Source organism: Sciurus vulgaris (genome assembly GCF_902686455.1).
Source record: "Sciurus vulgaris genome assembly, chromosome: 5".
NCBI lineage: Eukaryota > Metazoa > Chordata > Mammalia > Rodentia > Sciuridae > Sciurus > Sciurus vulgaris.
Window position 1 is genome coordinate 162361284 of NC_136465.1, and position 26528 is coordinate 162387811.

A 26528-nucleotide genomic window follows, 5' to 3' on the forward strand; every position below is an offset into this window, starting at 1 on the left:
GACATTCTGGATTTGCAAGATCTAAATGTCTTTTGACTTTTTAGAAGAAGAAGGAGAGGCTCAGGTTTCAGGGAAATGATCCTTTTTAGAACTTTCGACTCAAAACTTAAAGCCAGTTAGCTTCTCAGTTGTGGAATGCACAGCAAGTGCAGTTAACAAAGTGACGTTATTCTTCCTGATTGCACAACGGCGTGACGTCAGCCTTCTGATGGGATCTGAGCTATTGAGCAACGCCACTTGGAAGAGAGAGACCATACACAGAAACCTGTCCAATGGTTCTAAGTACTTTGTAGCTTTAAAAATATTCAATATGTTTCTTTATGTGTTGGGACCCTGTCTTTCCAAACCACTGATTAGGGTTTTTCTAGAAATCTCCCCTCTCAGGTCAGGCAAAGAATAAACAGTTGACAAGTTAGAATTATATAAAAGTATCCCATAGTGAAATCAGTAGGGCTTTTCCGGTGGGCAAGGAGTTTCCCAGAGGGGTTCTTGCCCATATGTCTGCCCTCTGCCCAGCCATCTTTAACTACAGCACCTTCCTTATATACTGAGTCTGGGATAGCTGAAATCAAAAGCCTCCTTGGGACAAGGTGGGTGATCTTGGGCAAGAAGACCCATACCCTCAACCAAGCAGGGATGAGACACATATTCCAGTGTATTCCATGCATCCTGCCTGGTACAGAACCCAGGCATTCTGTTGCTCCATCCTCAACCCCTCATCCCAGGATGAACCTAGCAGACAGCTTGGATGAGAAGCTATAATTTCTCTTCCTGGGCCTGAGAAGAGATGAGTCATGAACATGAGCAGAGGGCCAGGAGTTGGCTCACCAGATCTAAAGAGGTGGGATCCCTCTGGATATCACTCCCCTCAAAATGAAAGGAAAATGTTTCTATATCTAACAAGTTCTCAGAGTGATTCCACTGGATCACTCTGGAATGTGGACTTCTGTATTTCCCCATGTCTCTTGGGTGATTATGCTCATTGCCAACATGTGTTTATTGAGGGTCTACACATCCATGGTCATTTGGTAGAGAATCTCCATCATGAAAAGAACTTCTTTAATAGAACAAGGTGGCCAGTTTGGAAGCATCTGAGGCAATAGATTTGCCCCCTTTTGAATTCCTAACACTAACATTTGATGTATTCAACTTTCCTCTTTAAAGAAAGTGGTGTAGGTGCATGGTGTTGTCTAATCTAAAAAGTAAGGAGAGATCCTGGGGACCCAATGAAGTCTGAACAAATATACTTTAAAGACTACACTGAATTTTAAACTCAAATGAGAAGAAAGTCCTCATTTAGGGAAAATCAGAGAAAATACCTCAGGAAGGAAAAGGTATCAAATCTAACTGTTAGCATGTAATAATATTTTGTCAGGATTTCTTTCCTCATTTCTGTTCAACTCCAGAGTTTCAGCTAGCATTAATCTTCTAATCAAAAGGGAACAAATCTATTTATAATTGACATAAATGATAGTCCTATTTATAGTTCTCTTTGGCGGTCCATGTTTCTCTGTGGGAGATTTTCCCTGAAATAAAAGCCTACTTTTTGAAGCAACTGTGTTCCGGGGGCAGCCTTGATCATTTCTGTTGCCCGAGAGATGTATTTAATTAACCTCTTATCCCTGCTCATGGGATGGTGGAATGTGAGCCGTACTGACCAAGAATACAGCGACCCCTACTTTTACCCTTGTCATTCGAGTCCGCAGAAATCATACATGACCCAAAAAGGGAATGGCAGTCCCTAAGCTCTTGAGAAAGGTGCAAGAGTGCCATCTTGGCTAACCCACTTTCAGCTTCAGAGTACTCCAGCCCAGCCCTCCTTCAGTTCTAACAACTCTCCACTCAAATTATCTCTAGAAACTGGTAGCGGACCTTGGTTCTCTAGGAATGTTGTGATGATACCACTGGTATTACCTCACCTCAAACTCACCAAAGAATCTCTTTTGTTAGGCAGGTAGGGATGGCCACCCTCACTTTCTATGGGGCAGAAATGCACCCAGGGTATAGCCAGCTAGTTCCAGGCTCATTAGGGTGTCCAGGTCTTCTCAGCTTAGATGCAGAGTTCTTTGTGATACTCAGTGTTATCTTTCTGGTTGCAAAATAGTTATTTTTCAGACACGCATAGTTGGATTTCTGCTTAATTCAGAAAAATCTGCTTGGAGGAATTCTTGTTCTGAGAGAACGGAGGCCGACAAGGCTCACGTTCTCTGCGTCTGATCCTGTCTGTGTTGTGGGATATGGAGGTCAGCGGAGTGGTGAACCTCATCACTCCAGCTAGAATCTGGATGCATCACTGAAAGACTGGTCTGGCAACCTCACAGAAGGAGGGATTCTTTCATGAACTTTCCATCAACTCAAAGTCAAAGTAGCTTGACACAGTGTTTCTGGCCTCTCTCAGGCTATAGAAAGCATCCATATCTGTGCCTTGCCAAGGACCCAGGCAGACAGTGCATGAAGGTGACACATTCCACCTTAAATATCAATGGGAAACCTTATAAGACTGTATATATGGAGACCTTATAAGACTATATATAAGAAGAGGAGATTGAAAATTCTTGGTATTTATTTGGAAATTCAATAAACATGTTTTGAAATCTTCTATGTTCAGGAGAAATAGAAAAAAATATCATTTTATGTATTATTATTTCTTTTAATATTATAGGTTTATGATGATTATTCCTACATATTAGTAAGGGTTACTTTCTTAAGCAGATGGAAGGATCTTAAGACAGACTTACTTTGGCATTGTGATAGCTACTCATTAATATTAGTGTCTCCTCTGGCTTTTTTGGCTTCTCTTGGCTTTTAGCACTATGCTAGGTACACATTAGTTCATGAAACATTGCTGAATTTAATTACATTTAAAAGAGTGACTTTCTTCTTTTTTGGTCATTATTTTACAACAGATCATTCCAATCAAAATTCATTAAGTTGTATCCACTTCTGGACTGAAATTTGATTCTGTAACCTTGGGACTTACTGACAACCCTTCCGCCAGGGCTGACAAGGAGAAGAGTCTCTTTGTAGGTACTCATAAAGTTTAGAAATGGACACTTTTGAATGTAGCAAGAAGAGCTATTTGCATTTCATTTTTTTCTAGTGTTTTTGTGCTCTATTGGCATTGGCTCAATTCACTGTTCAGCTGGGGCCCCAGGAATGGATGGACTCCTGTAATTCAAACAAGTTGAGCATACTAAAGGATTCGCTGATGGTTCCTTGTGAGGCATGCAGTAGTGTTTTAATCTGGAGATCACAGCCAGCTTCCAACAAAAAGGATCATGTTCTGTTTACCTAAATTCCCTCAGTAGTTTCCTTTAGATACAGCATTTCTCACTCTCTACTTGAAAATGCCTAAAAGTCCACGGGGGCCTTCCGACTCAGCCATGTCTGCATTTCAGATGAGTTATTGCCTTCTTATAGGCACACACAACGAATCTAGCCTGTAAGTCCAAAGAAAAATGGATGCCTTAATTAATTCCATGCAGGCATTGACTTTACTGTGCACAAAGGAGTGAGGGGGATCTTACAAAGAGTAAAAAATAACAGTCTTCACCTTCGAGGATCTTATAGTTAACCAGACAACATAAGGCATGAACAACACACCCAGAACCACGAAATAGAACAGATTATAAGTATTTAAGAGTAATATTATTGCTTTCCTCTTCCAGAGGAAAGAGAGTTGACATCTGGTAGAAGATTTTTACAAAGGAGGTGACATTTGAGAGAAGAGAAGGGAAGTCCAGGAAAATAAAACATGTGGTAGTCAGTCATCAGGGTTACATGTTGGAATATGTAGGGGCCAGTTGTGAACTCAATGAGGAATTGACTCAATGACTCTGTGACCGACACAAGTCGTATAAGGAAGTAAAGTGGGCCAGAATATGGTAACAGAGAGTGGTGGGGGCTTTGGTAGAGCAGAAAGCATGTGCCAATATGAAGGGAAGAGTCATTTAGTAAATATTGGCAGATAATTCACATTTTTATAAAAACACTGTATTTGCCAAACAAAATACTTGTGAAGACTGGATATGACTTACAGACTGCCAGTTTGTGAGCTCTGCTGTAGGGAAACATTAGGAAACACAATTGGAAAGTCAGATAGAGGTCTTCCATAAAATGCCTCGCTGTCAAATTAGGGAGTTTGGACTCAATTTATTTAGCCATGCATGGTCACTGGAAGTTGTTTAGAAAAGGAATAAAGTGATTAGGACTGTTTTTTAGAAAGATTAATCTCATGGGTGGGATGGCTGGTGTCAAGCAAGATTGGACACAGCAATCACTGAGGAGGCTGTTGCAATAGTTTTGGTGAGTGATGAAGAGGACCTCAATAGTGGTGGGATTGGAAGGAGGGACACATGTGTAATCTTCTAGCGAATTGGTAACAGCTGTTCTGGATCTTGGTGCAAAACAAACTATAATGCTACAGCTTGCTTTGTCTAAAGAGTTGGGTTTGATGGTCTCCACTGTCCTAAACACTGGGTGATTGCGTAAATCATCCATTGCATTGGCTGGGAACCTGGCCTTTCCTGCTTTAAAAGGTCACTGGTAAAAAAAAAAAAAAAAAAAAAAAAAAAAAAAAAAAAAAAAAATCCACTTGCTCTTGAAGAAATATCTCTTTGTGATCTCTAATGTTCAGCTTTTCAGATCTGGGTTCTTCCTTCACCAGGAGTATTTGATCATCTTTTAAATTCTAGCTGAGCTGTACCCTTGGTTTGTCTGAGGAGGAGAGCTATGGAATTCTATTAAGATGAGGGTTGTGTCTTCTTTGTACGAACAACCGAGGTGAGCCTAGTGCCTAGGTGATAGTACAGAGTCAACAAATGCATGTTGAATTGGATAATGAGAAAGGTGGATAGTTAATATTCAAAGAGATCGTGCATATCTGAAGCAGAAGGGCCATGGGCCAAAGTGTATGCTGATGCCAGAAGGGTAGGCCCCCCTCCCACCCCCGCCACATGGAAGCCTCTAGATTTTTTGGCTGGCACCCGGGAAGGTAAGCCCAGCCACAGTAGGTTGTCCCATTTTTTTTTTTTTTTTTTTAAGAGAAACTCTTAATCTTTGCTTCTATTTAAAATCTCTTGATTTTTGTATTTCCAAAATGAAAACACACAAACACAGGTATAGAACGGACCAAAAAATGTCATGGCTGGATTTGGGCAGGGTGGGGGTGGGGCTGGCACCACCGTGTGCCATTGGCTGTAGAATAGCAGCTCCCCCCGCCCAGGGCTTGTGCATTGTTCACGCCTGTCACTCCCGGTGTTTGGATTACTGCGTCTTCCTCATTTCTTTCATCATTTGTGTAGAGGACTATATCCCTGTAGATGGATATAATGGAGGGGAGAAATATCTCCACCTCATTCAGCTTGGGCCTGTACCATTGATATTTAAGGGGACTTGTGCACGAAGTGAAGCCTCTTTGAAGCCAGGGTTTTGTCTTCCCTTGGGTGTTCTTTAGCCTAGAGCATGTGCTCAGCTGATGATTCTACAGTTGAATTGGTTATTGCTATAATTTTATTGCCATACCTTTTGCCAAAGCACTAAGAAGAACTATGAGAGAAGTATGCTAACAAAATCCAAGCAATCAGCTCCACCAGAATTGCCTTTTTGAGGGTATTTTAGAGATTCCCATTTAACAACATTCAACGTCCATTACAGAAAAGGTCTTAGAGATTATTTGGTGTCAACATTCATTCAGTATGGACAGTGCCAAGGAGTCAGGGATATTATTGTGTCAATAATAATAATGTGAACTAAGTTTAAACTAATCTAATATATAACTTTGGCCAAAACCCAGTATCACCTTATCTCAAATTTGAATATAATCAAGAGGTGGCAAATACTTAAAGTTCAAGGAAAATGTATGTAAAAAATGCAAAAATTGATGACTTTTTTTTTTTCCTGGAAAATTGGGGAAAGAGATCACATTTCAGAGGTAGGATTCTTGTTTCATCTTAGTATCATCATTTCAGAGGCAACAAGTTTTGAGATCCAGAGGAGCAATCAATAAATTTGCCAAGTTATTTAGTGATAGAATTCTGAGTAAAGTCACCATTTTCTAACCGTCCAATTCAAGGCCTTCTTTTTTTTTTTTTTTGTCATTTTGAAGAATATAAGTTACAAGCTGACTCATTCTCACTTTTACCTGCTCTGGTATAGGATAATGTTCTTGTGAAGAAGCACATCTTTCAGGTATCTGATCCTCCATTAATGGACTCAGTTAGAGGAACCTGTCGTATTCAGGTCTAGCAAATGCTGGAAGTCAGCTATCTCTCTTTGAAAAGCAGTTTTCAAGTTTATCCTTCACCTCCTAATAGGTGACAGAAATATAGTTTTCTCATCTTAAAACCCTTTCTCCTAAATTCTAATAGGAGCTTTATGGCAACTAATCAACACTAACTCGTAAAAAATAATATTAGAACCCAGGACACATGACTCAGGAAGCAATGTGATATGAGTAAAATACATTTGTCAACTCAAAGCACTTAGAAAACATATTTTATTCACACACACACACACACACACACACACACACATCATTCTTGTTTGACTATTCTTAAAAAAAATGTAACTATTGAAAAAGAAACTGGCAAGATCTTAAGTACTGGAGCTCAGTTCCTGGCCCCAGTGAGGTCTGGAAATTGTGGCTACAGCAATTAGGAGTTCCAATTTCCAGTTCACAGAAAGTCAGGCCATGGGGTTATCCTTGGAGCAATTCTATGCCTCCTCCAAAGAATGGCTCAACTGACTTGAAGGAATGGGGACTCAATACAGATAAATCACCTTACATGTTATTAATGACCACAAGTGGGCATGACCCCATCATTGTTTTTATCTTTAGTGGAAGTTGGACTCTGATTATTTTCTCTTTTCTCTCTTACCAGATGAGTATCACCAATTGCTCTTAGACTGGGGTCCCTCAGATCCTAATGCATGTGCAGTCCCTGGGTATCTGGCTAAAATGGCAGGTTTGAATTGTCCTGGGATCTTGGAAGTCCCTGATTCTGCATTTCTAATAAGCTTTCAGGTTGCTTTGAGATCTATCTTGACACACTAAGCAATATTGACATGTGCCCTTAGAACAGGTGTCAATCAAACCAAATTCGCTCATTATAAACAAGGACTTGTTACCTGTCACAAAACATTTTCTATAGCCACCAATCAAATCTGGTTTCTTCTAAGAGGTGATATCCCTGTTCTTTATGGTGGTTGTTGTTTATGTGGTGGTAGTGGTGGTGGAGGGGATCAAACCATTTATATTGAAACTGATCATCCACTGAGTGACTTTAAGACTCTGAGTGGTCAGTGACTATCTCAGAATTAATAAAAAACAAATCCTTTAGCTTATATATCATGGCACTTTTGTATAGCTCTGCACCTTTGTCTGGCTTATCTGGGAAGGGAGATTTCCCTAAGTACATGCAAAGCACCAGTACTAATAATCTCCAGAGGTGCCAGCTAGATGTGGCTAACCCCTTTCACAAGTCTTACAATTCATCAACTTAGGGCCCACAGACTCTCTTATCTTAAGGGAAGCCTGAAATTATACTTATGGTATGATAAAGTCCTTGAACTTCTTAGAATTGATCCCCAAATATCTGTTCCATACTGGGAGGCAAGAACAGGCATAAAATAAGGAATCTTTGGGGAGCCAAAAACATCTCTACACCACAATCGAGTGAAATTATAAGGTGAATATAATTAACTGGCAGGCAGTCGCATTTACGCCGAAAACATCGTCATCTCTTTAATAGGGAACATTTGTGGTGCTTGACAAACTCAGTGAAGTGGTTGGATCCATAGGAAGGAACACGCTGAAAATGGTTTCAATTTGATCCTGTTTTTTCACTCAATAGCCATTGATTGAGGGTGTCCAGCCAAAAACAATAAGACAATGGGCCAACAATAGTCTTACCCTTTGACCATATTAGATATAGCTGCAGCTGAAATTTGTTATGTGTTTCAGGAATAACAAAGCATCCATATGGAACAAATATTTGGCAGTGTGGCAGCTGATGAAACCAGAAAAAATTAGACAAATTATCAATTGCTTGCTCCCAAATTACTCTAAAAAGAAATTAGATCCATTTTCAGTAGCTTTGCCTTCAAATTTCTTCATTCCATGAGTCACCACTACCTTCTGCCAAACTAAATATGTCTATGAACGGCTGGAAACTTTAATGGAAAGAAACATAAAACTCAAAATACGTAGGAAAATTTAAGCTTCTTCATGGAAGACCTTCATGGAAGACTAGCAAGTCAGGAATGTGTGGAGAAAGAGAAAACTCATTGACAATACCTTTTGTTTTGGGTATCTTCTGAGTTAGCTAGCAATATAAAATGCATTAACTAGTCAACTGGCTGACAGGCCTTCAAATTAAAATTGACTGTCATGTACAACTAATTAGAATGAGTAAAAAAAAAATGTTTTCAAAAGGAATTAATTATTTTTATTTTTTTAGCTTCCACTATATCAAACTACTAGGGTTTAGGAAGATTCATAATCTTAGAGTTCAGTTGATCAGATTTGGGATGAAGAGACTTAATAATATTATCCAATGGGTGATAGAAATTGGGAAATTTTTTAATGAACAGTTAAGGGCTTGAATTTTCAAAGATTATTCTGATGCATTATACCTGTAGAATGCACCATAGCAGTACATTCTGAGTGTTTGGGCTATAGTTACCAGGTCTGCCTTTCTAGGAGTTTATCAAGGTTCAGTTTAATATACCTACCTGTGCAAAGAGCTCTCCGAGTTGACTGAACTACAGTCCTGGTTTCCCTACCAGTATGCTTTGTGACCTCATGCACATCATATGTTTTCTCTAGATCTCGGTTCCATGGGTCAGATTGCTCTATGTGGTTCTTTCTAGCTCTCCAATTCTTCAGTCTGCTTTGGCAATAGAAATTACTTGTGGTCTACTCCAAGGGTTGGTGCTCCAGCTGTGCCACCCACCTTGGAACTTATTTGCCAGGGATGTCCCCTTTGTTGCATGCCTTGCCTTCCACTAATCCTTTTAAATAATTCAGATGAAATAAGAAAGAGAAATCGAGTGGAGGTTCTCATCTAAACTACTTCCATAGGTGGAACCTATTGGTGAGGGTCTGGTAGCCTTTGAAAATTCTCTGTTGACTAGAATACGTTCACTCTTTTTTTTTTTTTTTAATTTCTTTGTTCTAATGCATGACAGTAGAATGCATTTATGAATTTTGATCATAAATAACTGTAGTGTAATTTCTCATTTTTCTGATTTTCCATATTGTAGGATTATATCAGTCAGTCATATATGTACATGAGGTAATAATGTCTGTGCTCTTCCTATCGCTATATCCCTTCCCCTCCCTTCACTTGCCTCTACCTAAAGTAACTCTATTCTTCCCTAGTGTCCCCAACCCTTATTGTGAATTAGCATCTGCATATGAGAGAAAACATATGGCTTTTGGCTTTTTGGGTTCGACTTATTTTACTTAGCATGATATTCTCCCACTCCATCCATTTACCAGGGCTAAGGAACTGAACAGACACGCAGAAGAAGATATACAATCGATCAACAAATATATGAAAAAAATGTTCAACATCTTTAGCAATAAGAAATGCATATCAAAACAACTCTAAGATTTCATCTCCAATCAGAATTGCAATTATCAAGAAGACAAACAACAATAAATGTTGGCAAGGACGTGGGGAGAAAGGTACACTTACACATTGCTGGTGGGGATGCAAATTGGTGCAACCATTATGAAAAGCAGTATGGAGATTCCTCAGAAAACTTGAAATGGAACCACCATTTGACCCAGCTCTCCCACTCCTCAGTTTATACTCAAGGGATTTAAAATCAGCCTATTACAGTGATGCAGCCACATCAATGTTCATAGCAGCTCAACTCACAATGCTAAGCTATGGAACCAAGCTAGGTGCTCTTCAACCAATGAATGGATAAAGAAAATGTGGTATATATACACGACGGAATATTACTCAGCTCTAAAGAAGAATAAGTTCACTCTTGAGCTGGGAGTTTTCAGTAGGACAACATTGAAGGGATCCTAGAAGGTGATACCTCAAGTAGACTTGTAGACTTTTCTATTTCTTCACCTACAGTGCCATCCATCATGATGGCAGTAACAGATGGAAACTCAGGTTTATTCTCAGGACTGAAAAAGGAGAATTGGTTTGGAATGACTTTTTAAATGTCAAATCAAGTATTAAGAGCCCCACACTGGATGCTATGAAGGACAAACAAAACAAAACAAAACAAAAAAACTGCTGAAATTTAGTCTCTGCTTTTCCTGAAGAGTTCAAAATAAAACAAAATGAGAACTCACTGCATCAGTAACCGGTACTTGACTGTGTGATTCAAACTTGTCTTTACTACATCAAATCTTATCTCTGGATAAGAAGGTCATTGGATGTGAAGTTCCTGAGAGAGAAGAACTACTTGGTCACTGGTCCATAGGGTAATGAAACTCATAATTTTGATTTGACCAAGGCATGCTCAAACAAACAAACAAAGTTTGATTCTCCTAAGTTGAAAAGTGATAAGCAAGCAGTTTAGATGTGCAACTTGAGAGTTCAAAGATACTTTTTTTTGATTAGGAGTGTATTCCTTCTGCTGAACACTGTTTTTTTGAGGCTCAGCAGAAATCACCAATAGCTGACTTGGGAGAATGGAAATCGTTTGCCTAAGTGTGATACCTCAGAGACTACCTAACCACCTCATAGGGGACAAACTCTCTAAGCAAGCTCAGTGTGGGAATGTGATAGGCCCCATCTCTTTTTCTGTCTCTTTCAATGAGAGGAAATAAAGAGCAATACTGAGTGAGCATTCTCAAGGCTATTAATGAACTTGGGCAGCCGAAATGTAAAGTGGTATGTGACTGCAAGGTCCCTACATGCTTTTCTTTTTCATTAAGAAGTTTGAAAAAATACACTGCCATATTAACTTCTCTGGACTATAATTATTGCAGAAGGTTCTAGAGAAGCTGAACCATTGAACTAATTTGTGGACCATAAGGAGGGAGACAAGGCAAAGCGATTGATTAGTAGTGACATATTTGGATAGTAATAGTGACGTATTTGGATGGCCCTTTTGGTTTCCAAAATCCTTCTGGAGTTGAGTCTCAGAACACTGCTGAGGTATAATACTTTTATCGCCATTTTATGATAAGGAATGTGAAGCTGAAGGATGTTCAGTGACTCTTCCAAGATCACAGAGCTGCTTGGTAGGGGAACTGGGTCAGGGCCGAACCTGGAACTGTTGACTGCTTCTAGGTAATAATTGAGCGTGGGGCTGCTCAGAAAGGAAAGAAGGAAGGAAGGAGGAGAAAAATGGTGGCTACTATCTTCAAACTAGGCTTTTTACTGGTGAGGAATTGAGAGTTTATTTATTATGTGACAAAGAGGGGAACAGCCACAAATATTGAGGTCAAAGATAAACAGCTTCTTTTTCATTTTCTCCAGGTGGTCATAATCAAACTTCTAAGCACACGGCTTTGCTCTGAACCATTTCTGCCTGCCCTGACTAAAATAAACGAGTTCCATAGCTAGAATGCAGAAAGGAAAGTCTGCAAATACCTTTTAAATAGCCTATAGAAAGAGCTTTTTATTTTCAGAGAAAAGTTTTCAAAACCCCAATGACTCTTCTCATTGCTTACTCCAGGCAACTGGACGCAGACGTGATTAATCAGTGAGCAGTGACTGGGTACCTAACTGCCCCACAAGGGGAAGCCTTGCTAGGTGGGGTGTTATGGTTTTCCCCACTATTGTGGTCACTTCTCTTCTGAAGACTTGTCTAGTTCAATACTTCTTGAATAGGGGTGATTTTGCCTCGGGAGGAGACCCTGGGCAATGTCCAAAGATATTTTGGCCATCACACCTTGGCTCCTAGGGACCAAGTGTGTTGCTGAGCATCCTATAATGCTTAGGACAGTCCCTTCCTCCAATAATCAATTATCTGGCCCCAAACATAAATATCACTGAGGTTGAAAACCCTGTTGCCAGAGGTGTTGTTGGAAAGGTGAGGGAGGATTATTAGATTGGAGCAGGATTTGAAAACGTGCCACTTGGTCTCATAAAGGGGTTGGGGATAGGGGCAGAGAGGAGAGAAAAGAGAAACCTACAGAGGCTTCACATCAGTTAAATCCAGAATTCTAACTCTTGTGCTCCTTTCCCCAGTTTCACAGATGATCAGGAGTTGGCTGCCTGTGTGTTGGCTCAGCACAGACTTTCTAAATCACTCACTTCTGATGAAAGACCCATTTCATCAGGGTAAATGGTACAGAGGTAGTGCCATCTTCCCAGAAATGCTCACAGAATTGCCTGACAATTCTGTCATAGACTGACAGATTTTCAGTTTCAAAAGGCCCCTTAAACAGACCTTTTAATGCCTTAGAAAGGCCACAAATGAAAGAAGAAAATCAGAATTTATAGAGTATTTGCTGGGGATTTTGCAAAAAAAGAAAAAAAAATCAGGTGTAAATTTCTTTTGGCCTGAGATGATCAGAGAAATCTCCAGAAAAAAGGCTGATCCAACAACTCATCAGACTGTTTCAGATTTTCCAGGAACACAGCTTTGCTAAGTCATTCCAAAGCAGTTCTACCGAAGTTGACATTGGAGAGAGTGACCAGAGAGTCAGAATAATATAATATACAATAATAGCCTAAATTATGACCTTAAGTGGACCTGAAATGTCCAGAGTACATTTGAAAATCTGTCATTTGGGAGGTAAGCAGGGAATCACTTTGTGCAAATTTTTGCAGCAAAGGAACAAAAGTGTTAATTAAGCTAATCGGAATGAAAGATCCACTAAAATCTGTGTTCATTTCCATGAACTTGATTGGAGGCTCTCCTGGTCATGTTAATTTACCAGATCACTTTGACATAGATGTGGTTAATTACCGCTGAAGGAGGACTACTGCACTGGGATCAGAGAACAGAATCTCCTACTTCTGGCACTAATTAGCTGTGTGACCTTGGACAGGTCATTTCTCTCTGGGTTTCAACAAAATTATTTTTCGAGGGCCCCAGCTTGTGGCAATCTTCAATTTTGTTTGCTTTCAACAATCAGGTAGTTTTAAGAAAGACATAGGAAGATGTATGCTTAATTGATAATGAGGTTCTTAGGTGTCTTTTTAGGGGTGCCAGTGTGACTTTTTTTTTTAATGGGAATGGAGTCTCTCATCCCTGCAGAATGCCTGAGCATTTAAAGCAAAAGGTTTTAATTTAAAAGACTGTGTGGTCTCTGCCGGTTGCACAATTTCTCTTTGTATCTGTGTTTCTGCTGATCAAATATTGCAAAGCCATTAATTACCTTAGGACAAATTCAGAGGTTCCACGTGCAAAGGTTCTGGCAAATTACATAAAGCAACATGCCAGATGTAAAGTAAGTGAAGGGTTTTTCTTGGTATTTAAGGTTCAGTGAAAAAGTAAGAGGGGCAGCTATGCCAAGAATGAAAACCTAGAGCTTGCCAAGTGCTTCTTTAAGTGGCTTTAGCCAATGTGAGACTAAACAATGCATTAAATAGGCACACAGCTTACTGCAGTCAGGGAATTGCACGTCAAATAACAGCTCTTTGCTATGTTTTAAACATGATCTCATATATAGATAAAGACAAACAAAATGCTGTGTTGTCATCTCCTTAGTCTAACAGCTAATAAGGGGTTTGAACTTTCCAGGCAACCAAAAGTAATTCTTTGGGATGGAAGAGCTTGTTGATGTTTCATGGAGAGGTGTAGGTGGACCTTTGCCAGGGTAGCAGTTTAGTGCAAGAATGATTTTTTTGCCACCACCATTGTCAAAAACGTCTGGCCGCATAAAAGAGCAAAACCTTTGCAGCCTGTTATTGAGAACAATGAGAAATCTCCTTGGGAGAGACCTTGTGGCTGTTTTCAGTGTGTCTGATTCTTTGTGGTGGGCTGTGAAATCAAGGAAGATGCTGGAGGTCGTCTTTTGTGGAGTCCCTGAGGGATTCTGGCATGTCTAGACAAGGCATTTAGAAGCCCCCTGAATTTGCACAATGCCAAAACCTTCTTTTGGATCCCAAATGCCTACCCTATAAGTTCCTGGAGATACGAGACATTCTAATACCAATGGTTTCAAACAACTGGCCGAGTGATACCATACAGGTGAAGGTTTTGCCTCCAAAACTCCTGGTTCCTTTCATGGTCAGACTGGGAAGTCTCTTCCTGCCTAGCCCCCTGGATCATGGTGCCTTATAGCCACTACCACTTTCATAGTACCTCAAGAGAGATACTTGGTCCAATTAAAAGCCCTTGTCAAAGTTCTTTAAGAAAAACCAACAAAACTAATAGCTGCTAGAAATGAAACACTTGAGGTTTGCTGGCAGAGGAAAAAGAAAACTTGAGCTGGCTGAAGGAGAGACTCCCCAGATCACACTGCATCTCCTGGTGCTGACAGAAGAGTGGCAGTGTCCTGCCTGAGCGGGGGACCTGTGAAGTCTCTTGTGCAGCAGGAGACTCTGATCAGAGAAGATTTTTCTTTTGCAACCTGAGAAATTCTTATTAGTATTCCCTCTATTTATTTATTTATTTATTTATTTTTACAGCAGGTAAAATATAGGGTCATTATATGGATATCTCCTTCAAGGAAGTGTTCAAAACCAATCGAGTCACCCCAGGATTTTTGCTTCTTATCTCTTAGAAGAGGACTGGGAGTTTGGAAGCATCTCCCTCTGCTACAAGACTCTGGGCTTCTAAACAACAAAATGAATACATATCTTGGAGACAAGAAAACCTGGTTGTAGTTCTGGACCTATCCAGTGGGGTAAGTCACAAAATCTGTGTGTCTCACATTTCTTCTTTGACCAGTACAGCAATCATCTTTGTGTCCATCATGACTGGGATAAAGAACAAGTGACTGGATTTTTCAAACAGTAAATGTACTAGACAAACATGACATTCTTCTTGTTACTAGTACTGATCCTACTTATGCAATTGTTACCAATAGTTTTAATCAGCCTCCCCCAAGGAGAGAAAATGAATGCATAATTAATTGGGCTCTTTAAATAGCTCAACCTTTGCAATAGGTTCCGCAGTAGATCCCAGAAGAGAATAAGTAAGTGTAAGAGCTAACATGTGTGTTGCTATATGTTAGTTGGCATTCTAAATTCACATATTCTCATCCATTAATTCATTTAATCCTAATACCAACTCTGTAAAGGTAGTCCCATTTTAGAGATAAAGACATTGAGAAACGAGGAGGTTAAGTTAACTTGCTTAAGGTCACCTGCCAAGTAAGTTGCAGAACTGGGGTTCAAACCCCAGACAACTGGTATAGAGGCCATGCTCTTGGTCTTGAACCCTTCCCTCTCCTGTTTACAATTTTCCATCAGGCAGAAGATGGCCTTAAAGAGCATTAACATGTCATCAAGATGAAAATTATTTTCTAATTTTGCACAGAAACCATCCTTTTCCTAGTTATAAGGACTCATCTTCCTGAGTATATTTAAAGAGTAGTAGCAAGCATTTGGGGTCAATATAAAAACCCAGTGCTTTTATTTAATAATATCTGTGGCCTATTAGCATTATGGTACTAATGAGTCCAGGATCATAAGGTCAAACTCCACATGAACCAATTAATTTCAAAGAGAAGAGCCTTTCCATGGCTAGTGATTGTACCCCTAACTTTGACCAGTAGTCACACAAATGCATGCCTGGCGGGCTCAGGAGTGTCAAGCAAAGGAATGCAGAAAGCACAGCTCAGGCCTGGTCTGGTTTAAAACAGTGCTTAAGGCAGGTGAGTGTACCTTTGAATGCTCCAAACTGTACACTCTCTTCTTTCATTGGAAAGACAGTATCAGTAGGCTGGGGAAAGGCTTTTGGTGGAAGTTCAGAAGTCTATAGATTCTTGTCTCCTCTAATTTAAAAAAAGCACAACTAAAAATGAACCTATCAATTTGTCCACACAGTCAAGAAAATGAGAAAATGCACAGAGGAGATCCTTCAGGTCATGCTTCCTAGCGAAGAAAAATGACAGTGTGTTTTCATGAGGTACATACCCTTTGGGGTAAATGACCTGATAGTATTTGACCGTGCCTGAATTTCTGTTCCATTTATGAGGGCCTGAGGCCCAACGTAAAACAAAAAAGCTGCCTCCTTTTTTCTAAGTGGATAGAATCTCCTATCTTTGAGGACAAATAGAAACTATGTAAAGAAGATAATGCTCTTTGGTCACTACTTAAATCCAAGGTTGTCCTTCTCTGAATGGTACCAAATCCTTGCTAATTACAACCTAGAATACAAATCTGTTAAAGTTAGAAGAAGTCATTTACTTCAACAAAATCCCCTTGTTTTATAGACGAGGACGTTTCAGCCCAGGAAGTTTAAATGCCTGCCGAAGTCATACAGCTAATGAATGGCAGGTCTAGGAGAAGTTTTCTGAGCACTATATATCAAAGGAAAGAAGCTTGAGTTAAGAGTAATAACCTAAATCTAGGAAGGTTTATGCAATCAATAACAATGAAAGTTAATTGCAAAGTTTCACTCAAACTCTTTAAAAACAGTGCGTTTTAACACATGAAGAATGTCATTCGTTTATTCAGACCTGTTCTTAATAACTATGCATTGGAAGTATGTTTTACAAAAGCCATAAATCTGGAATAGCTGAAAGGGTATCCAACTTTCTTTTCTAATTGATTTACTTCTCCTTTTTCCCAGACTGCCTGAGGTAAAGCATATACAGTTTATTTAAGGGACTGTTTATAGACTCTTAAAACTAAAAAGGACCCAGAAACTCTCTTTCTTTTGCTTGCTCTTAATTGAAACCATCCAAGATGGTTGGTTGTCCTTCCTTTTTAAAAATATCTTCAAGAAGAAAAATTCTACAAGCTCCTGCTCCTAAACAGCATGCTAAAATGGCTCATCACTATGGCTGTCAAAGATGATCTCTGTGGCAAGCTTAACTTCTCCCACTTGGTTTCAGTTATTGCTGTGTTCCATGTAAAATGAGGGTATAATAAGCCATCCTTGGTGAGGGCTTCGAGTCTGCAAAGGTAATAGCCAGCTTTTTTATTTTTTAAATATTTTTTAGATGTCAGTAGACCTTTATTTTTATTCTTTTATTTATATGCGGTGCTGAGATTCGAACCCAGTGCCTCACACATGCTATTCAAGTGCCCTGCCACTAAGCCACAACCCCAGTCCCAATAGCCAGCTTTGACTCAGTGTGCTTCACCCCATTATGCTGCCATTTTTCTCACAGGACCCTGAGAGCAAAAGGCTGATTGATAGGACCTCTTACTAGGATATAATCCGGAAGAATCAGTAATTAGCTCTTCATTGGCTCTTCCATTACATAAAATGTCTGGGGAAGCTGCATTAATTATAGGTGGACTGTTCCACTTAGGCTTGGGGTAAATGTTCACAAAACAGGTTAATCTAGAAGGTTGCTTGAGTTGTGCTTCTGGGGAACTTGGACGGGAAAATGAGCTCATTCACAATATTGGGTCATATTATACAAAATGAGCATTAAAACGTTTTTATTCAGAACAGGTTCTAATGGTATTTTAAAAACTCTCCTGGTTAAAGAGTCTGTATTAATGAATAAGATAGAGGTGAGGCAATTTTCTTTTAAATTTCACACTAAGATCCTAAACTCTCTTTTGCCATTAAGAAAAATCCATACATCTAAAACAGAGTTGAGGAAGCCTAAAAGAAAAGGTATAGTCACAATGAAACTTTGAAAGTCAGGGTAAAGAACAATAAATAATAAGTGTTAACTCACAGGGGATAGAAGTAGGGAAGAATGCTTCCCTCTAAAAAGTATTTCAAAGACTGTAAATGCTTAGAGCTGACTTCTCCACACACAGTAAATCTCAGGGAATGAAAAGGAAACTCAATAAAATTTGTTGACAATAGTTAATGCCTGTAAGAATAATTGGCTCAGACACAAAACAGACCGTAGATGTAGCCTGGGGTTGACCAAAACGCGACCTGTAAGTCCTTGTTAGGGTATAGACATTATACTCAATTGGAAAAAAGAAAAGCAGTTTATCAAATAACTGGTTAAACAATTCAGGTGAGCAGTTTGATCCAAAGTACTTGACAACCCTAAATTCTGATCGCTCTTAGGACCAAGATTCCACAGAAATAATTTCATTAGACTCAACTGGATTCACTCCTGTCCTTTCAAGAATCAGAGGTAAGCAACTATCACATCACTGAGACATTGAACTAGACACTGGGATTCAAGGGTAAATAAAAATGGCCTTTTGCATCAAGGATCCCATAGAGAGGGTAGAACCTAGTAAATTGATGGCAAAAATGAGACAAAATACTCAGGAAAAGCATCACAGATAAAGTCTCTTCTTCCAAGGTTCTTTTTCTTTTATGATCCTGATGACATGTATGTGTACATTTTTAAAATTTCTCCACTAAACTGTGAGTCCCTTAAATACAAGGTCAATTTCTCATTCATTTCCAGGCATTTGATTCATTCCTAGTGCAGAATATGACACACATCTCTTAGGCAAAGAGGATTGTCTATTTCACCCAGAAGCTAACAAGAATAGTTTTGTGCATGAGGAACTGTGTCAGACAGATGATGAATCTAAGTCAGGAATTCTGTGATGCAAGGGATATGAAATCTATGCTCTCAATGACACTACTGACAATAACACAGTTTACAAACCACTTTCTAGACAAAGTCATACTTTAAACACATAGAGTAGAAATATATAACTCTCTCCCTTTTTAAGTGATTAAAGCACAATTTAAAAAACATTCATTAAAATTTGGTCACTCTCAGAATAAAAGAATGCTTTCAGTCTTGAAGTTGGTTTTTATCATAGTTCCCCAAAACTTTAAGGTGTCTGTGTGAACACATAAAAGAGTCACACAGTTACTTAGGACTAAGCTCTTCTTTGCATTTTCATTGTCTAATGCAAACATTCCTAGGCACAGAGGGGTCCACTTTCCATGCACCACACACAGACATTCCAGAGCATGTCACAGTGAGTATCAGAACCTAGCATATAACTCGGAGGCTTAGCAATTACCTAGTGAACTAGGTGAAAGGAAATTGCAAGAATGGATTATCAAGGCAAAAAAAAAAAAATCCCTTGGGCATAAATAAGAATCATTATTTTCTTAACAAATGCAGATCGGTAGCAGCAAATTATAGAATAATTTCAACCCATTGTTGGGTCACAGTGTTGTCCCATGTTTACCTTCCACAGGATGTTCTAAAGTTATAACAAGTCTCCTGTTAGAAAAACACCTCCCAATGAACTTATTCACAGAGAGCGCAGAGTGGGAATTTGCCCAGACAGTAGAAAGCACTCCTGATTCTCTGTCATTTTTTGCCAAAGTACAGATCACAAGTCTCCCTACCAGCCTCCTTCTTCCTATCTCCTCTACACAGTTCCAGATTGGAATGCAAACATCCCTACCCCCAGTTTTTACACACACACACACACACACACACACACACACACACACACACACACAAACACCTGTCTAGAGAAAGGCCGACATTTGGGAAGGAGATGAGAAAGCCTTCAACATGTGAGTCATCACAGGAGCTATTCAGAGCTTAGTGGGTAACTGAGGTAATCTGTCTACACTTGAGTGATATCAACCTTTGAGCATGACTCATGCTCTGTTTCCTGGAACTCTAAAATTCTGAATAATTATGCAGAGTGAGCATCTGGCTTTAAGTCTTTCCCTGTCTTATAAGATACAGTGAGATAGAAGCATGTGAGGTAGATCCTTTAAGTTATCAGTTCCCTTAGGTACCATTGACTTTTGGGCTTATTATTCACAGGCTTTGACTCATCTGTCTACTTTTTAATGACTGTCAACTTTCTAATTGTCTGAGACCTACAGATAAGTGATTCTGCATTCATCAAAGACCCTTTTCCAGATGGAGATACCATTGGGAAGTCGCAGAGAAGAGCTGTGCCAAGGAATAGTGATGACAACATCAAGGTCAATTGGCACAGAGGGCAAACTGGTATGACATTTCAGTTTGCATTTAGAGGAAGCTTCCTGTGTATTTGCAAACCTGTCTTTGAGCAAAGGTCACCTTCTGCCTGTTCATGGTGATTTCATATTGCATGAGACATCTAGGATGTGCCTCCATAGTTCTTTTCTTAAACCTACAAGAATGGAGAGTCCTTACTATTTCACTTCAAGTCACCTAGCACTTAAAACAGTCCGACAGGTCTTTGTATGTTTACATGTGCGCCCAGAGGTCTTGGAAACAAGATCTTAACTACCCCAGGGCCATTTTATCCTATTTCTTGGAAGGAATAGAAGAGTGACAGAAGACCATTAATAGATGAAGGAAGGCTCCACAGGAAGTTGTTAAAGACAAACTGTTAAGGCAGAAAGTTCCACCCTAACTCTGCAAAAACTGCCAAAGCCCTGCTGAAACACTCTGCTTACTTTAAGGTGAGGGATCTCAGAGGCCCAGGATGGCTGCCAGCCACGGGCAGTCATTCAGTTATTCACACACTCCCTGCGGTTGTAAGTTCACAGAACCATATACTTCAGACTTTTAGCGGCACGAGGAGAGGGAGGACTACTTACTGAAATAAAAGCCCCTGTCTCCACACACGAACTGAAGAGCGTCCACCAGCTCGGCTCCACAGAGCGTCTCTGGTCCAGCCGTGGCGGAGCTGGTGAAGGTGAGCAAGCAGAGGGCCAGGTAGAAGAGGTGTGAAGAGGACATGATGTGCATCTTTACCTGCCGAGGAAACAGAAGGCGGGTCAGGTTTCCTCCCTGGTCCCTGTGAGGGGAGTAGGAGCAGGGTAGGGTGCATTGACCCCCATCATTCCATTGATCCCCATCATTCCATTGCCCTCCTTAATCAGACCCACCTTGCCTGGAAGAGCAACAAAAAACATGCAGGACCCTTGCAGGTCCTGGCAACAGATGACCTGCACTCAGTCCCCTTGCTATCAGATCCTCCTGAAGTCCTTCTCCATGGGTTTCTATTGCAATTAAGTAAGATAAGAGATCTGCAAACATTTACTCTGTAGATGAAGGATGCTGTTATTATAGTGGGATTCCACTCCACACTGAGATCTGGGAAAACTTTTGCATTATCAAAGGTTAAATTGTGCTCAGTACAGATTTGTGACCAAATATGTTTTATTAATTGAAACTCTCTAAAAATCGGCCATCCATGAATTATTAACCAGAATATGAAATGAACCAGAACATCATTCCTCAGCTACTGATTAGGGAGAATTTACTGTGGCCAAAAAGGAACTTGTGAAAATTCTACGTATTGTTATAGTTTCTTTGAAAGAGAGGGAGAGAGACAGAAGCAGAGGAGAATACAGATATTTCTTACCTGAGGAATATCAGCAGTTAACGTAATCACAAGGGGAAGAAAAACAATAAACAGAAACAGGAAAAATATAAGGATTTAGGAGTGAGATTGACTCATGCCCAAGTCAGGGCAGAAAGGTGTGATAACTTTCCTCATTCATCATAAGGGTCACAGGTGACAATCCTATAACCCAAGGTTACAAGAGAACAGCATGGCAAATTTATTCTGTGGAAGTTTTTTGTGACACACAGGTTTCATAATGAAGATCCAAAGATTCAGGGAAAACTGTCTTTTATACTTTGGTTCAATGAAGCACAGACAGCTGGGTAGAAAGATGATTGGACAAAAGGTAGGACTTAATCCTCACAGATTGAAGTGGGATCCCACCCACGAGGCTCTGCCTGTCTGGAGAGCGTTCCTATGCCCTGAATATAGGACGGGACCTCTCTGGAACAAGGGTCCCGTGATGTACTGCCAGAAAAACTAAGTCACAGAGTTTCTTTATGGACAGCTCTTCCACAGAAAGGCAGGGGAGGGAGAACCATAGTGCCAGCTTTTAGGGCTGGTTTGGGGGAAGAGGGTTTCCAGTGTCCATGGTCTGTCTGCCTTGGGGGAGAATAGGGAACAGGTAAAAGAAGGGAGGAAGAAAGTCAGAGAGACTGCTTTTGAGATCTTTCAATTAATTCCCTTTAGTTTACAATACTCAGTGTGCCAAGGACTGTATTTTGGGGTGCTGTTTTCTGAGTCTTAGCATTAAGTAAATGCTAAGTCTGCATTCTAAAGCCCCTCCCTCAAATCTAATATTAAGTCAACATGTGTAGTGAGTCCATTCCACATTTACAGGACACTGGGTTTAAAATCAGAAAAAGTCTTTTTATTTAGTCACAGGAACTCTGACTTCATCCCTTGGAGGGATTTTTGTGTCACTTTATCCATTCTATAGTAAAATCTAAGGAAGGACCCCTGGTTTCATGACTTTGTCAATGAATGGCAGCCCTGGCCAAAGCAGGATTCTTGTGACTCAAGACTCTGTGTTCATTCTACAAAGCAGAAATGGCCTAAGGTGACTATTAAGCTACACTTTCCAGATTGTTATTTCTGTCACAAATACTTGTGGTTTCTTCCAGGAAGGGTCCCAAAGGGAATAGCTTCACCTGTCTCAGATGTCTCTACTGTCAGCAGCATTGACAAGAGCCACCCATAGGATGTTAGGTAAGGGATCCTATTAAAGGGTCATGAAGTTATGCTGGAAGTGATAATTTTTTTTTTTTTTTTTAAAGAATCATTTTTGGACTTCACATTAAGGGCGGGGCCAATCAGTTTGGGAGAAACAGACTCAAGTCTTTTATTTTCTGGCCACCTCCTTGTCCTCCATGAACTCTTGTCCAGATGGTGTTGCACTAGTGGCAAAGTTTGCTCCATCATTCTAATTAAGATTTCCAGTTTTGTGGCCAGACCTTCAGCCCAGCAAGTGGAGGGGGAGGGCAAACCCCTGACTCTTGTTAACATAAGGTAAATATTTAGTAAATGCTTATAAAATAGCTACAGAAGAAAAGCACCTCTTATTTTCAAATCATCATAATTAATGGACATAAAATAGGGGAGGAGGTAAAAACTCTACATTTATTCCATTTTCTCAATAGGACCTCTGCCTGGAAACCCCCACAGAGTCAGAGCCATTGGGAAGGCCAGGAGGAGATCACCATTCAGTCCTAACTTTTCTTAGTTATAAAAGAAGTACTAGAGGGTTTCCCCTTCCTTATTTCCCATGGAAGCCTCAACAAATCCAACCTAACTGAACTTCATGGCTTTTTGCAAAAGAGCAAACCATAACTAATCTTAAGAAATGTAATCCCCTGCTCTGGCAATGAGCTGGTTCTAGAAAGAATTATTCCACTAAATCTTTCTCCACCCTCCCTTCTTTGTTGAGTTTCTGACAATGCTTGAAGGTCAAGCACCTGCAACTGTAAATGCCTTCAAGTTCTTCAATTTTGGTAAAATCCAGGGAGAAATGACTCACCTTATAGCCTTAGTGGATTTGGAACTTCATTAGATGTCAAGACTGTATTTTTAATAGTTATTTCTGGTATAACACATCTAAATCCAGCAATACATGTAAATCTCTAGCAATTAAAAACTCAAGATTTTTCTAGGGCTGGGGTGTAGCTCAGTGGTAGAGCTCATGCCCAGCACCCACATGACATTGGTTTCATTCCCCAGCACTGCACTAAAAAAAAATAAAACTTAATATTTTCACATTGTTTTTTTTTTTTTTTTTTTCATTTTTCCCCTCCAAGTTGTATTCTCAGATCAATATCAGTACTTATAGTTCTAGGATGAGGTAGAATCTTTAGTGCATTTTCTTTTAGTTCAGAAAGCAGTCCAGCACACCCACAGAGAATCAGAATTTATCACATTATGTTCCCAAAACAGAAAACAATAATGAACTTGCTTAGGAGTTGAAAGTTTTAAACAAGTGGCCCCATATGTTCATCATTCCCTTGGCCTTTTATTTTGCCAACCGTAAAAGAAACGAATAGAAGGAGAGCCCATGACAGAGAGGAGAAAGGGAATAACCGGAAACAGAAGAGAAAAAAAAGAAAAAATTTTCAAAAAATTCTTCCTCAAAAGTCATTCACAACTCCACATTTTTTAAAAAAAACCTTTCTTGCTATCTTAAATAAATGGAAGATCAATTGATTCCAGATGTCTGGGCTACCATGAAAATGCCCAGTAAAATGTGAGACAATAGTCATAAGAAAATACTCACTGTAGGTGTGATGGTTTTTGTGTGTTCCAGGTCTTTTACAGCAGGTCAGGGTGGGTATTATGAGGCTGATGTGAATAGAAAACTGAAGACTTAAAAACATGTGCTGCTGGGTGGGTGGGGTTTGTAAAAGCATCTAGTTACATTTGGACACCCAGGCAGGTATGCTACCAGCCTGGGTAAACTGCCTTTTGTCCATTCAAACAATGAACAAATCGCACAGCTGGGATCCCAGTCAATCTTCCCCCCATCAAGCCACCAATTTCCATTGCATGCCTCTTGTAGCTGCCCCAATAGTGACCTGAGTCCCAGTCTGCTCCTTCCTCCCTTCCCTTGGCTCTGTCACTGGGAAAGACCTTGAGACTCTTGAGTGCAAGCAGCTCCTGAGTTCTGCCTCTGGGCAGGATGCCTTTATTCCCTGAATTACATTTGAAAGACCACGAAGCTCTCTCCAGCCACTTCCTGCTACAAGCACAGGAAAGGGTTAACAATGGCTAGCTCCCCTTCTGCAATGTTCAACATGCACAGCAGGAAAAGTTCATTTGGAGACAATTTTCCAAACTTGTAAGTAACGCAGGGATCACATTCCACAGCCTCTTTGATCATCCTTTACGTAGGGGACATCAAAAACCCCGGCTGCCAGACCACAGTGTATATGTACACTGACTTCATTTCTTGTAAAGAAAGGTGGCCCCGGGTGCGCTGGAATCTCGGGGAGAGCAGAATCAGGTGCCTGACCAGGGTAGCTCCTTAACTCCGGAGCCACTTACTAGACTAGGGAAAGTCCTCCTGGTGGAGCGTTTCAAAGCAGTACAGGAACGCTGCACTGAGGAGCTGGACCTTTTATGAATTGAGCCCTCCGGCAATTGCCTCAGAGGAGCCAGTGACAGCGGCTTGAAAGTGCTTGCAAATTGAAAAACGCAAGTCTTGGAGGATATAATTTTGCTGAGAATGGAAACTTGAAGCAGGGCCAGTGATCAGATACGAGAAGCCGGTGCACTGACTACGGCAGCCAAATTCACCTAAAGGGACTTTACAACCCCGAGCATAAAACCCGAGCTTTACAACACGAAACCCCGGGGTCCAGACTTCACCCGGGGAAGTCCTCTTCAAAAGAAAAAAGTCAGACTAGCAGCTGCTAGAAAGTTTCTGCTTTCCATATCCAGTGTGCGTTTGTTTAAAATTATGTGACTGTGTAAGGTAAGCAAGCATTGTCACGGAGTTTTTTTTCCAAAGAGCAAATTAAACTTCACTCTAACTTTGACTCTCTGGGCATAAGTGCAGAGAGTTCCGGGTCCTTAGCTTTAAAGATCATATTTAAAAGCTTTAATATCATCTAAAATATAGCTCTCCGTCTGTGGCATGCCTTGTAAAGTCCTGACAAACCTCTCTCTCTCTCTCTCTCTCTCTCTCTCTCTCTCTCTCTCTCTCTCTCTCTCACACACACACACACACACACACACACACACACACACGCATGGACACGGTCTTAAAAATAAAACATCTGCACCTGCAAAAGAAAAAAAAAATCCCCAAAATTCCTATGGATGCTCTATAGCCCTTAGCCATAGGCACGATTTACAGGAATCTTCCAAAATGACACGACCAAAGCCCTGCAGAAGTGCAGGATTTAGCATAAGTACCTTGCAATAGTTTCTACTCATACAGATATCCGTGCAAATGCATCCATCTCCCGGAGCTATTTTTTTCAGATCCCACAGAATTGCATATTCAGCAATTTATAAATAACTCCCAGTTCCAAAATAATGAAAATTCTAAAGTGAATAACAGTTCTAGGCAGAAGAAAACGGCACACAATTTAAATAAAAATTCCCCAATGACTTCAAAGAGTAAGAAATATTTACCTTCAAGAAATCACAAAAGCAGCACTTAAATAATTGAGTTGGAAGACTGCTGATTTTTCCCATTGCTTCTGAAGTACAAAGTCTGGAAATGAATTGGTGTGCAGGAATAATAAGGCAAAAAGAAATCCAGAGAGATGGGAGATGTTGAGAGCAATGTCACATTTCAATTTTGAGGACTTTATTCCATTGCGCAGGCTCTATCTGCTCTGAATTTAGCAGTGACAGTGAGATTTAGCAAACAGAAGAGGGATTTAGAGAAAATCCTCACATTTATCTACAAAACACAGACACTGTAGACAGGAAACAGCTGGGGGAACATTTGCCTTCTCTCTCTCTCCCTCTTCTGGCAAAGTTATCGAGTAAGGACTTTTTTGGGCATGGTGACAAATAACATCATACCTTTGCATTTTAAAACTAGAGCACAGAAGCATTTTTTTTTCTCTTAAAAGAATGTGTGTTAGTGACAGGGTTAGCAGACATGAAAATACTTATGCTGCCATAGAAAATAAGAATCTGTTCTCCGATTAACTTTCTACACACACGTCTGCTAATACACCTTACCAGAATTAAAGGAATTAAGGAAATAAAGGAAATAAATGGGAT

The 26528-nt window shown here is 40.1% G+C and overlaps 1 protein-coding gene across 4 annotated transcripts in view; it reads right to left on the reverse strand.

Annotated features, from left to right (window-relative positions):
• IGF1 (insulin like growth factor 1) overlaps positions 1-26262 on the reverse strand; it is a 69328-nt gene extending 43066 nt beyond the window's left edge. The window contains exons 1-2 of one of the 4 annotated variants that reach the window (XM_079142229.1): positions 25926-26259; positions 20545-20701 (exon numbers count right to left, since the gene is read on the reverse strand). In XM_079142229.1, the coding sequence (XP_078998355.1) occupies positions 20545-20701; positions 25926-25988 (220 nt within the window). In that variant the 5' untranslated portion in view covers positions 25989-26259. Of the gene's footprint in view, positions 1-20544; positions 20702-24063; positions 25413-25925 lie in introns of those variants that run through there. The other 3 variants (XM_079142230.1, XM_079142231.1, XM_079142228.1) reach the window with 3 other exon arrangements.
• Between the last annotated feature and the right edge of the window lie 266 nt (positions 26263-26528).